This window comes from Triturus cristatus, chromosome 1_2 (assembly GCF_964204655.1).
Source record: "Triturus cristatus chromosome 1_2, aTriCri1.1, whole genome shotgun sequence".
Lineage (NCBI taxonomy): Eukaryota > Metazoa > Chordata > Amphibia > Caudata > Salamandridae > Triturus > Triturus cristatus.
In genome coordinates, this window is record NC_140580.1 from 990020181 (window position 1) to 990033525 (window position 13345).

At 44.0% G+C, this 13345-nt stretch overlaps 1 protein-coding gene across 1 annotated transcript in view; it reads right to left on the minus strand.

Annotated features, from left to right (window-relative positions):
• The window catches only part of ABCA2 (ATP binding cassette subfamily A member 2), a 569797-nt gene that overhangs the window by 387041 nt on the left and 169411 nt on the right, over positions 1-13345 (minus strand). The window contains exon 2 of the mRNA XM_085611149.1: positions 5018-5111. Coding sequence (XP_085467275.1) covers positions 5018-5111 — 94 coding nt within the window. The remainder of the gene's footprint in view (positions 1-5017; positions 5112-13345) is intronic.

Sequence of the window (13345 nt, forward strand, 5' to 3'; positions counted from 1 at the left end):
CCCCCAACCCTCCAACGAATCCCTGGTCACAACTGAACCTATTCTTCCAACCCTCCAATTAATCCCCGGTCCCAAGTAAACCTGTTCTACCAACCCTCCAATCCCCAATCACAAGTGTAGATGCTCTACCTCCTAAAAAAAAAATACCCGGTCAGAAGTTAATCTACTAACTTCTAGTGAGTCCTGAGCACAAAGTAAACCTGCTAATACCGGGCTTCAAGACCAGGGTCTTCTATTCCATGGGTATATTCCACACCCTATATTTGGAAAAAGTTTGAAGGTTTCTGCCATATGAGACACCAAAAGCAGGCTTTTGGAGACTGCGGAATCTGAAAATTAGTTATATTTACATAATTTGATAAAAAAATAAAATAACTATTTCCCAGAGTGGCAGTCACCTTAACAGAGAAGAAAGAAAGAACTTTTGCTTTCAGCTTGACTATTTGTTATTTTTACTCAATATGGGTATCTGTCAGGTTTTTGCTTCCGAAAAGGGAAAATGCGATGCTGACAAGGTGGTAAGAACAATCAGGCACATGCATCAAGCAAAATACCGGTCGCAAACGGGCAGATTCTCAGAATCTGACCCTTTGCTCCCGGTATTTTTGCATTTGGGATGCATCATCCCAAATGCAAAAATCGCTATTTAAGGAATCTCAAAATTGGGATTCCTTGAATAGCGATTGCATTTAAGGAATCCCTAATTGAGATTCCTTAAATGCAATGCATTACAGTTTAAAAAATAGCGATTTCGCTATTAGCGTGAGCAAATTACCATGAGGCTGGACCTCATGGTAATTTGCGAAAACTTAGAAAAATACACTTATTTGCATTTTTCTAAGTTTCATGTTGCCCACACACATGCCCTTAGAGCATGTGTGTATGCAACATTTGTGCAGAGTGAACATACATGGGTGCAATAGGGTGTCATTTTGACACCCTTGCACCATCGAAATTGCGGGAGCAATTTGCGAGTACCTACTGGTACTCGCAAATTGCTCCCGCAATCTCTAATTCATTCCTATGGGCCTGGAGGCCCATAGGAATGAATGGGAAGACATTCCTTAATTGCGACTCGCAATTTGCTAGTCGCAATTAAGGAATTTGTGGGAATCGCTATTTCTTTAGCGATTCCTACATGCATAGGGTTTTGCTATTCCTTAATTGCGATTCCTTAATAATCGCTATTAAGGAATCGCAAAACCCTATGATGATGCATGTGCCTGAATATGTTTATTCCAAATTACTTCGAAAATAGCCAAGGCCGTGATTCCTTTTAGGAGCTCAAAACAAGAACTGACACACTGGAGTTTTTAATGAGAATCGAACACATGATCGGGTAACAGTGGTCAGAGAATGTGTAAGGCTGTATATGTGGTTGTGCAACAAAAAACCAATACACTGTTTAAAAAAAAAAAAAAAACAGTGGTCAGAGAATGTGTAACTTTGAAAGAGAAGCACTGCAAGTTATTACACGTGATGTTAAATATATTGCTTTAAGAGCTGGCTTTGTAAATGTTTGGATAACGGATTACATAATAAAAGAATATTGCCTGCAAAATCCGGAGAATCGCTGCAGCGGGATGAGATTGTACTGGAATGACTGGATATGGAATGTGCTTTAATGGGTCGCGTGACTCAATGTGATGGAACGAGATCTTCTATAACACAATGTGTTGGAATGACACAAAGGAACAATGCAGGCTGCAGCGGAGCTTCATGGAATGTGACCCAAGGTAGGGAATGCGACGAACCAGAATCCCACAATTCCCTCAAACCCAAGGGAACAGTTCAACAGGAGAGCACCCTGAATCCGACAGGATCAGATCATGGACGAGGGAACCCGCTTCATGAGAACACAATTCAACAGCACATACTGGGACGGACTAGAATCTACTCAAGTGACGTGCAACAGAATTGATGGGCAAGGAGATATTTAGGTTTATTTTTTACAGGTTCTAGAGAGCGAACTCGGCTGAAGGTTTTTTTAATTTCATTTTTTTATGCACAGGGCGAATAAGAGATTTACCTAGAATCACAAGATGTGAAGCTGGCATCAGCACTCAAACCTGGTGCAGCAGTTCCAAAGTTGGCGTGACTGGCGGTAACACCACATCTCCTTTTTGATTATATTCATATAAATTATCCAGGGCTACCAGCCCTCATCACCTGCAGTGTTTCCCAATGAGAGGCCCTGCCTGCGCACAGCGAGATCAGGACATCAGACGTGGAGATCAGGTGATCTATAGCACACTTCAGAGACCGTTTTATACATGTCACTATCCATTACCAGTTTTAGTTGCGTATTGTGTCCTTTTTACCCTATCCCTACACTCTGAACCCCTCTCCTCGCACTATGGACGTGAAGGGAAAAGGGCCATCCCGTCCTTCACACGACATAAAAAGTATCTGGTGTCACCTGAAACCTTGCTTCACTTCCCTTCCTCAGCTCACCTACCTCACCGTACTATTTGCTGATAGAAGTTCCCCAATAACAGAGATGGGGAAGCCGTGCCTGGCAGAGAATTGGCTGATGCAGCATCTACAATTGAAGCTGGAGCCACGCGACCTGATCTGGCCAAGCAGCCACCGTCCTGAGATCATACTCTGCCTTTGTGACATCACAGCCGTGGACAACAATATCTATGGCGGCATCTGCCAGGGCAAGAACTAGTGAGGCCATGCACTATGGACATGCATTAAAAGGTTCAACCACCCCACCCAGGCTTCATTCCGAACACTTTACTAAGGGGAAATCAATCAAGGAGTCTCATCTACATTTCCAAAATGACGCCCCCCTGGCAGCCACAAAAGTGTGGTTCATAAAGGAGGCATTACCCAAGCTGTGTCCTGCTTATGTAAGGTACAAAGGAGGTGCGACCAGTAGATCCTTTCAAGACCAGAGTCCTTGGACAAGGGAACCAAGAACCTGCTTCAAGCACCAGGACTCTTTCTGGCACCGTATTGCCAAGAGAACCAGAAGAGAACTCATAAAAAACCTGGTGAAAGACTATTACCAACATATAGGTAATCACTGTAAAAAAAATATTTGCCTCAGTATTTTTTCAATCTCGATTAGGAAGGAAGTGGGAAACTGACAGTGTACGAATGAGGGAGAAGGTACCTTTAAACAATGAACATGGGTGAAAAAGAACAATAGGGAGGAGCATTGAAATGGAAATTGCTTGCATAGAGGGGAGTATATAGCAGAGTGGGGGTGGAGTAGAAAAGGGATCCGAAAAGGGAATGGTGCACCATCAAGGAAATGGAAGAATGGCAAGGAAACGGGCGAGAAGGCTGAAAACGATGTCCTTTCTCGGGCTGAACCAGAATACCCAAGAGGATTGGGGGTGGAACAGGAAAGCTTCATGTGTTGGGGGAACTGCAAGAAAGGAGTTAGCTGAAAAGATACAATTGCACCAGACGCCTCCTCGAGGAAAGGCCTGACTGATCAGCTGAACAAATGAGGTCCTGAGGAGCGGGGGCCCATACGAAATCTGATACAACTTTCCCCTAAGAACCAACAAGGCCTGTAGTCTTTACAATTTGCTTAAGATAACCAACACAGGCCTACTGAAGAGCTCATAAGGCGGCAACCAAGACCTCTTTGAGACAGGTTCATAGTCCAACATCTGCATGGAGAGCCACCTGCACCTCTTCAAGCATGACTTCTAAGAGGCAAAACATGACCTGGAGACCACCATCGATTATAAATGGATCCTAATCTGTGGTATGAGCAATTCTTGGACAACAAACTGACCCTTGGATGGCATTAAATAACAAGATGATGACAAGATTGCCTTAACACCGGGTTCTCCAGAGTCAGTACTAGAGGGCCGGATCCATACCAGATTTCTAGCATATCCCCATTTAGATAAATATAGTTATCTTAAAAATCGGGCATGGATCCACCCCCCAGGACCAACTTTGGAGAACCCTGCCTTAAAATACGAGGTTCCAACACAATGGGACCCTGAAACCTCCTTCAAGCATATTTCAGGCACAATTGGTCTCTTAGACACCAGGACCTCACACAACCACAGAGCCCCTTTCAGGCACTTATCATTAGGCCCCTTTAAAGCACTAGGAGACCAATTATACATTTTCAGGCACAAAAAGACAATGGATAGACCTCCAAAATGAGGTATTGGTCTCTCACTAAAAGCGGAGGATGTCCATGGGACCTCCTTCCAGAATGCTAAGACCTTGGTACCTCCTTCAAACATTACAAGACTCTCGGACCTTCAGGCTTGAAGAGATTGTGGGACCTCTTTTTGTTAAAGTGAGACTCCGACACCCTTCAAGCACAATGAGAATGTGGGGCATGATGAAAGCACAGCAGACGTGAGAAGCATTCCTAAATCAAGGAAATCAATGTGAGAAACCAATCTAACCTCGATTGAGGAAGGGAGACCAACGGTATTCTGACAGCGCCCTGGATACCCTTGCGGGTGATTAGCTGTGCTCTATAAATCCTGTTTGATTGATTGACAGAAAGGATGTTAAATGTTATATGCTTTATTGACAACACATGTGAAAAACTTTGGGAAGTAACTTAATATCACAGATCTTTGTGACAATGATCCACATATTCAATTCACTTTAGAACAAATTTTGAAAATCTTTTAATTGAAAAATTGTGTTCCTATTTTTACACTTTGTCAATTACGTTTCCTTTTTCATCTCCCTCATTAACCTCGTAACAATCTCACCTCTCTCAGTCACTCTTTTTCAACACAAAAAGTACAAGCAAGCCAGATTTCTGTACAAAGCTTGCTGAAGAGGAGCGGTGGAGACCATTGGATGGAAGTGTGTGTAGTCGGACCGGCCATGGAGTGTAGTGCAATTTGTTGCCAAATAGAAGTAGGATTTATAAAAAGGTATGTGCCTTATGCTATGGCTTTATGCTTAAGGTGTTTGGATGTGGCATGTGTGGTGTGTTAATAAACAAACTAACCAGATAATTAGCAAACTAGTCAATGTAATGTGCTGGCAAAACAAAGGTTTGTGTACTCACCTTCCTTCACAGGGATGGTGGGCTTCTTCTGCCTCAGCCCCAGGAGGATGAAAAAGAGAACTAAAGGGATGAAAATCTCGAAGGCCAGGACCCACTGAAAGAGAAACGGAGGCATATTCAAACCATGCGCAATCATTATTTTGTTACAATCTCAGATATTCAACACCATGTGATATCTACTCATTTGCAATATAGAACACTTATTGAGCTCTTCAAATTAAACCAAGGCCAAGACCAAACCATAACATCAAAATAACCAATAGCAGGCTGTAGGTTGGCCACAAGACCCATTCTTCTGCCATGAAGAAACACGAAGCTGGGACATTGTATTTGAAACCACTCATGTGATGGTGAACGAAATACAGGAGTGGCCTAAACAATTTCTATGATTTTAACATCAAAACAATACACAAAAATACAGAAAGAAGTATGCATAAAAAAAGTACACAGGTTATGAAATATTTTATTTGATTCACAAACAAAAACACTTTTTTTTTTTAACGAACTTTTAACGGGGAGGTTGATGGTATTCAAAATGTGGATATATTTCTAAAAGAAAGCAATATGCTAAACTCAATAATATCGCTTTATCTTTTTGCTCCCAATGCATGCTCTTTTTGTCGTCATGTACCAGGGCTCCAAATGAGCCCAGCAGTCATCCATACTGGATTCCGTTGCTGCCCGTGTGCTGCTCTTGTATAGTTAGACCAAAGAATCAAACTGAACCGGGCAAGGACCATCCGGCCTCAATCCTACTACTGCGTTTGGTCTAATTCAGTGTAGACATGTTGTGAACTATAAACTACGAGATACAAATTACAAAATTAACAACAATAGGATACATTTGTTAATAAATGGAAAGTTCTTTACCACTCCAATATGGCCAACCTTTTTGTTTGGTCATGTCCATCTCATGGATCATCTCAAAACACACTTCACACTAGCTTTTTTTAAAGCTTGCAGTGTTTGCAACCTACAGTGATTGAATTTATGAAGATTATACATGAATATATAGACAATATTGTCCTAATAAAATATTATGTTCAGAATAGCCACAACTAAAATATTATGAAGGTAAGTATATTCAGCAAGCATGGATTCACTCTTCCTAGCTCCATTGCTGTGTACCACGACTACATACATATTCTGAACGCTATATTTTTAATACGATATTTAAAACTCAATATTCTAGTAGTATAGCTCCTCGGACCCCAGACGAGGGTGCAAATCACTCATTTGCATTGGGTTCCTGGCACCCTTTCCAGATGGCTCAAATGCCACCCATCTACCACCACTCAAACCGTATCCAGCTTCATAACATGCACTCGGCAACAACATCCTTAATCCAACTTCCTTTTCCAGGTCAACACCAGTTGCTTTTTACAGGGACAGGAGCCTCAGAAATTAAATATTACCTGCGGTTACTCACATCATACTAGAAGCGACGAAGCAAGGGCATTCGCCTTGTATCAGGGCGCAAACGGGCGAGGAGTGGGAAGGAGAGTTTCCACAGTCCACTTGCTTGCTACCTGTGGGCAGCAGCAAGGAACAGAAGGGTCTCGCCCTGAGGCAGGACGGTGTAGGCTCGCAACAATCACGCACAAGGATTCTCTTTACTTGCGTAAGCTTGACGAGATCAAGACAATGTTTTCAGAATTGTGAAGTGGGAAACAGCACAAATGGTTAAATAAAACAAGATGTAAAAACCCCACCATGGTCTGCACACTGTGCAGGGACTAGCTAATCAGAAAAAAATATGCTGAGGGTGACAGAAAGACCCCCCCCCCCCTCCACCCCATTATCCTACACACATAAGACTCACTCCTTGAGTCCTTTAAGTATTACCTCATAATGAGAGCACACGCAATTTGAGAAGTCACTGATAAAATATGGTTCAAAAACCTAGAGCAGGTGGTACTGCCACTTTAAAAATGTAAATAGAAGACAGCTAAGGAAGAAAGACAGATCTTCGGCCACTGCAAGCAGTAGATGCCCCAATAACAGCAAGAACAGCTCAGGTCACTCACTGCTACAAGTGTAAAACAATGTTAAGTTGTAAACCCTTTCCTAAGTGATCTCCCTCTGTGAGGAAGTAGGTGGTATGTTGGCAGAGTCTTTCTTAGGCCACTGTATGGTAGGAGGGTAAGGTGCTTTCAGCCGCCCCCACCCTTACCAGAGCAGCCCAAATCAGAGAGCGAGTTAGTCAACCATATCAAGGAACATTCCATTAGGAACGCTATTTCCAGGGATAGCCATGACGGTGAAGGTGCCTGCGGAGGTAGATATGGTGGCAATGTAAGGGTGCTAGTGAGATAGACAATGTAGGCATGGTGAAGGAGTAGTGGAGCTGGGACATATTGGCTGCAGAGGATTATAGGATATGGCAGAGCCATGGTGCAGCGGAAGTGGACTAGGATAGTGAGGTACGAAGCAATGGAGCTGGAATATGGTAGCGGCAGAGGATTAGAGGATATGGCGACAGCAGTGCTTACCATGAGACGGTGGTTTCCGGTGCTCAGTACCGGCATTTAATCATCAATACCAGCACTTTTCATGTGTTTAAGGACACCTTCACATTAATCTATGTTAGGAACGGGGAAATTAAGTGATTTGCCCAGAATCACAGGATGTTGAGCAGAAGTCGAGACTCAAACCGGATTGCCCAGCTCTGAAGTCGGCAGCTCTGGCCATTAAGCCACATCCTCCCCCCACTTTAATGGTTAATGGTTCTGTTTTAAGCGGCTAGTACAAGCTGCCGCCTGACGAGAGCCCCGGCACTTACATTGTTTTACAAATTAACCACTGAGCAAAAGTGTAACGAGGTAGACTATGGCATGTATGGAGTAGTGGAGATGGTACATGGTAGCGAATATATGTCGTTACTACGCATTCCGTTGCAACGCATGCCTTTACCACGCATGCGTTACAATGGAATGTTTTTTCTACGCATTGCCCTTTACCTCGATTTTTCCTTTACCCCGCTTTTTCTTTTTTGGGGGGGGGGGGGGGGGGAAGCCCCTTTTCTTCTTTTTTTTGCCTTTTTCTTAGCTCTTCACCGACACTAAAAAGGGACCGACGCATATTTTTGGTTGATGAAGACGTTGTTTCGTGAGGACGTTGTTTGCGTGGTAAAGAGGTCGTTGAAGCAATACGCGTTGCGACGACGTTTACGAGGTAAGTGTACCGTTGTAAACGTAACACGTAGAAAACGCTTCGTGGTAAAGGCTGTTTCCCCATGGTAGCAGGGTAAGGATGATGGGGAGGTGGGATATGAAAGGTGGCGGAACAGAGCACTGAGATACGCTATAGTAGCAGAGGAGGTAAGACGTAAAAGCAGGGAAATAATGAAGAGAGCGAAGGTACGTTATTAAAGTAAAGGAAGGGTGTACAGAAACATGGTACGGTGTCAAGGGAAGGGTCCGGGGAAGTAGGATATAAAAGCAGGGAAAGGTTAAAGGGGAAGTAGGCTATGGAGGCAGGAGAAGTGTGCCAGGGAGGTAAGAAAGTGGAGAAGTTTGCACGAGGTAGAATATGAAAGCAGAGGAGGTAGAAATGGTAACAAGCTAAGAGATAGGGCGGTGAAATATGAAGGCAGGGGAAGGTGCACAGGAGGTAGGTTCTAAAATCAGAGAGAGGGTCTGTGTAAGGTGGTATATTGAAGCAGGGGAAGGAAGCATGGGCTGTGGTGTAGTAGTGTAAGACGGCCAGGCAGCTAGAGAGAACAGGAAGTGAGATGGCAGCGAACGGGAGTACCAGTCGCTACAGCAACCCATTCTGTTTTAAGCCATATTGGCACTAGGTTACAAATGATGCCCGTTTTTTGTACAGTACTGCACAGCAAGTACACACCCAATGCTGTGACAAGCACTGACAATGCCAATAGGTTTGGCTTATAAATTAAAATGCCTCTCGAGTCACTGATGGGCTTAGGCACTCAATAAGTGCAGTCCGTCACTTATCGCACTCATGCATCCTTGCATTCAGCCACTGACTGATTCTTGAATCCACCCACAACCACAATAAAACATTCACACAATCTTAATTTAAACTAGAAAAATAGGAAAAAAAACATTGCCATCTAAACATGGCAGACATATGCTTGCAATAACAAATAAAATTAAACACAGCATTGGGTGGCCTTCTTGTTCCATGTAGTACACTGCAGATGAAATGAGTGTCTAGCAAGCAGCCGCTCAGCACTGTCTGGGGAGCTGTTGTATTCTCTATAAAATAAAAATAAAAAGAGTAGATTTAAAGAAATGAAAAGGGACCTATAAAAAGGAGAAAATGGAAAACTAAAGACTGGCCTTCCAGCCCTGGCACTGATGCACACTCCGGAAGACGGCCACATGCTATCAGACAAACGCCTTTACTCTCAAAAGATGAGAGCCAATGGCTTAAGTGGAGTGACCCATTACCCCATGCTGTAAGCTGCATGGACTGCAGCAGAGTGCAAATAACACGCGTACAGATCAAGAGAAGTAGAGGGCTGACCCAAAAGCACTATGTATGTCTATATTTTTTCACATCCATAAAAATATTTCTTGATTACAAGATGTTGGCAGGCAACCAAGTCAGTCAGTCCTTCCAAAGAAATTCTAGAAAGAACTCCAGCGCCAACTGTCTACCCCTAGGGTTTGTCAAAGAGGGGAATTAACACCAAAACCCTGGCTACAATGATAATCCGGGAGAATACATTTCTCCTCGAAGCGCCAGACAAGCAAAACATTTCACGCATATACAAATCACTGGTTATTAAGAACCCTGACTACTTTAAGCATCTGCTGGAAGCTTGGGAATGAGACCTCGGTTCATTAATGGATGAGGATGATTGGCAACAGGCATTGGAATCCCCGCATGAACCCACCCCTCAATGCGACCAGATTTCACGCAATTCAGCTGAAATACCTACATCAGTTTATTTTACCAGAGATAGACCGTGGAGGATGGGCGATGTCGCCTCACTATCTTGCCTGCAATGTTCTTCTCAGCGAGGGGATTTCTATTGCACCATCTGGCAGTGTAGTGGTCTCAGTGGGTTCTGGGCAGGGATTCTCGAATGCTTGGCTGCTGTTCTGAGCTGAGATCTCCCTAGAGATCCTAGGCTTGTACTGCTCCACATTGCAGTCGATATGGATGGCGATGGATACAAGAGAGTCCTGAAGAGGCTTGGATTCTTAAACAATAAGCATGAATTTGCACAAGGATTGAAAGATACAAAAGGCAACCTTTGAAGAGGTGGAAGATGGGTATGGATTATTCCATGAGCTTAGAATGACCCATGTACAATGCTAGGGACTTTCCACACAAACACAAACATTTGGAGAGACTGGGGCCAGTATTGAGGAATCCAGGTAGATCCCCGTCTGGGAAGATTTGGGTTAATGGTCAATGGAATGTTTGCTGGCAGAGTACATATGGCCCGGGCCGGAGGCAGAATCTGTGGGGAGATTTTAGAATGGACTGGGAAAGATCAATGGGGCAGATGCAGAAGAATGTACTAAGGTGGAACGACAAAGATGTCTATTGTTCATTTTGACCACATTCATTTGTCTGTAAACGATTGTATTGTTGTTACTAAACTAAAAATGCAAATAAAAGAAAAAAACATATTGCCTTTAGCACACACTTACACAATAAGTCAGGCCTTCTGACTTTGTCTTAACTTTTCAAAATAAACAGATCAAACCTATGAAATCTGACATCACTTTTCCTATTAAACAAATAAGGCCATAGCCTTTACAATCTGCTCATCAACACAGGCCTACTAAAGACAGCATAAGTTGGCAACCATCATGCACATTAATTAAGAAAAAATGCCTATGTTCAAAATTACAGGCTGCAAAAAATACACAACCGCTCTCAAAAGGGCTTAATAAAGATCATCACACTGAAAATCATCTACCACCAGGGTATGTCAGTGGGGTATTAAACACCAAAACCTTTACCTATTAAATGAATCTGCAAGATTACATGTAACAAAACATCATTCTGCAGAGTAATAACAATCCACTGTTGAAGCCCAATATACCTTTATCATGAGTTTGTCACCATAATTAATACCGACAAAACGGAGGTGATAGAATTTGGCCCTGGCCGGCCCCAGTGGAATGATTCCTGGTGGCCGACTGAGGCTGGGGAATGCCCATGCCCTGTCCCCAAAGTCAGAAACCTCTGGGTCATTTTTGATGACCAATTGAATTTTTCCGCCCAGGTAAATAGTCTCACTTCCTCTTGCTTCTTTTTACTAAAAACCTTGAGAAAAATATTTCTGTTCATCTCATAGGAGTTGCAAAAGACGGTGGTGGTGGCACTCTTCTTGTCCAAACTGGACTACTGCAATGCCCTCTTTATGGGCATTGACAAGTTCCAGATGAGAAAACTGCAATCTTAACAGAATGCCGCAACAAGACCACTTCTAAGCTTACCCAAAGGACAATCAACTTCAGCGGGAATTAAGTCACTACACTGGCTCCCTGTCCAGCAGATGGTGGAATTTAAGGCTTTATGCCTCGTGCACAAAGCACTTTATGGTGGCGGTGCTGAGGATAGCCAAAGAATGTTCCCACCATATACCCCCACATGCCCTTAGATCTGCCATGTTGGGCCTCATCAAGATTACTAAGATCAGACAGGCAAGATGGGAGGGGGGGGCAGGGGGGAGTGGGGCAGGACTCTATCATATTGCGCAGCAAAGTTATGGAACAAAATGCCCATGGCCATGAAATTTCAATCCAATCGGCAGCTCTTTAGGAAGGCCTTGAAAACATGGCTGTTCAGCTCCACATAAGTCCGGTAATACAGGGCGTACTTTCCTTCCACATTCTTTAGCGCCAAGATGCCACGGTTATCGAGCGCTCTATAAACATAGAAACATAAACATAACCAAGTCAGGCCTACTGTATTGCTCACAAGCTTTCCCACAACGCAACCATCAGGGACAGTCATAAAATTGTAAATAGATCCAAAATTGCAATTGGCAAAGCAAAATACTATCTCTCCCAATACGGGCTTAAAATGATTATTGCAGTGAAAATCTTCTATTCCCACAGTTTGTCACAGGTGGTAACAGCGGTGGCTCTTTTGCTAAGGCGGCCGAGCGCCGCCCCACTAACCTTTGAGCAGTGCAAACAGAGATAAAACAAATGATAATAAGACTTTATCATCATTTTATTTTTATGTATGGACTCAAAGCCAGGTAGGGGAAGGGCTGGGCTCGCAGCAGTCATCGGGAGGAGATGTGGTTTTTACTCTCCAAGTGCGCATGGCGGTTTGCCTGGCCCTCATGGGCCAGCCAAACCGTTTTGCACACTGAGCATGTTCTCCACCTGGCTGTGTTGCACAGCCGGGTGGAGAACATGCCCAGGCTCCCAGGCACTGCCTGAGCGGTCAAACAGACCGCTCAGACCAATCACAAAGCTCCTGTCATGCAGCATCATGATTGGCCGGGAGAGTCTGGGAGCTCCTGTTCCTGCTGCCTGTGCCGAGACTGAGGACGGAGGAGAGGCGGCGGCATTCATAGGTAAGTTTATTTTTTATTTCATCCCCCCCCCTCGCCCCACCACCCCTGTTCTGAGGTAGCCACCACTGGGTGGTAACCAGCACTGAAACCCTTGCCTTCAAGGGTAATATTTGAGATTCCATGCAACAAAATACCTATCTGCAGAATTTCATACTGTGTACGAACAATGCACCCTTAAACGCCTACTGACTTTAACATATGCTTTTCACAATATGCCAGTCCTACTGCCTTTATCATAACAGGTCATAACAAAGATCAAGCATGTAGCCTTCATCATTGACTTGCCACTATTACCAACCAGTCATGCTGTATTGAGCGTACGCTTTCCCACAAGGCAAAAAGTGCAAAACAAGCACAGTCTGACAACGGAAGCACACAGCTTATGACCAAACAAATGCTGTACGTAGGGACCCCAAAATGTGGCCAGAGCTAAGCCTCTTTCAGTAGTACTTCTAAAAGGTGTGTTCCTGTTGATCACAAGGTCTACTGTGCTGTCAAGCCAAACCTAAAAATAATCACCCCTGCTCAGCTCTCTACAGGGATTATCCTGAAGCAGGCTCCATCTGCTCTCCTGCCAGATGTGTGCTTACAGAGCAGTACCTGTCATGCCTTGAGACAGACACAGCTCTGAGGAGGGAAAGGTTCATAGTCCACCTGGGACCTTGGAAAGTGGCTTCAATAGTTGGTGCAAAATAGGCTGAAGGGGACACTGGGGGTGACACTGCACAGTGCAATGGAGAGGAGACAAAGCAAGAAGCTGTACTTGCAAAGAACGCTAGACTTCCCCCGCCCCCCATGGGTTAGTC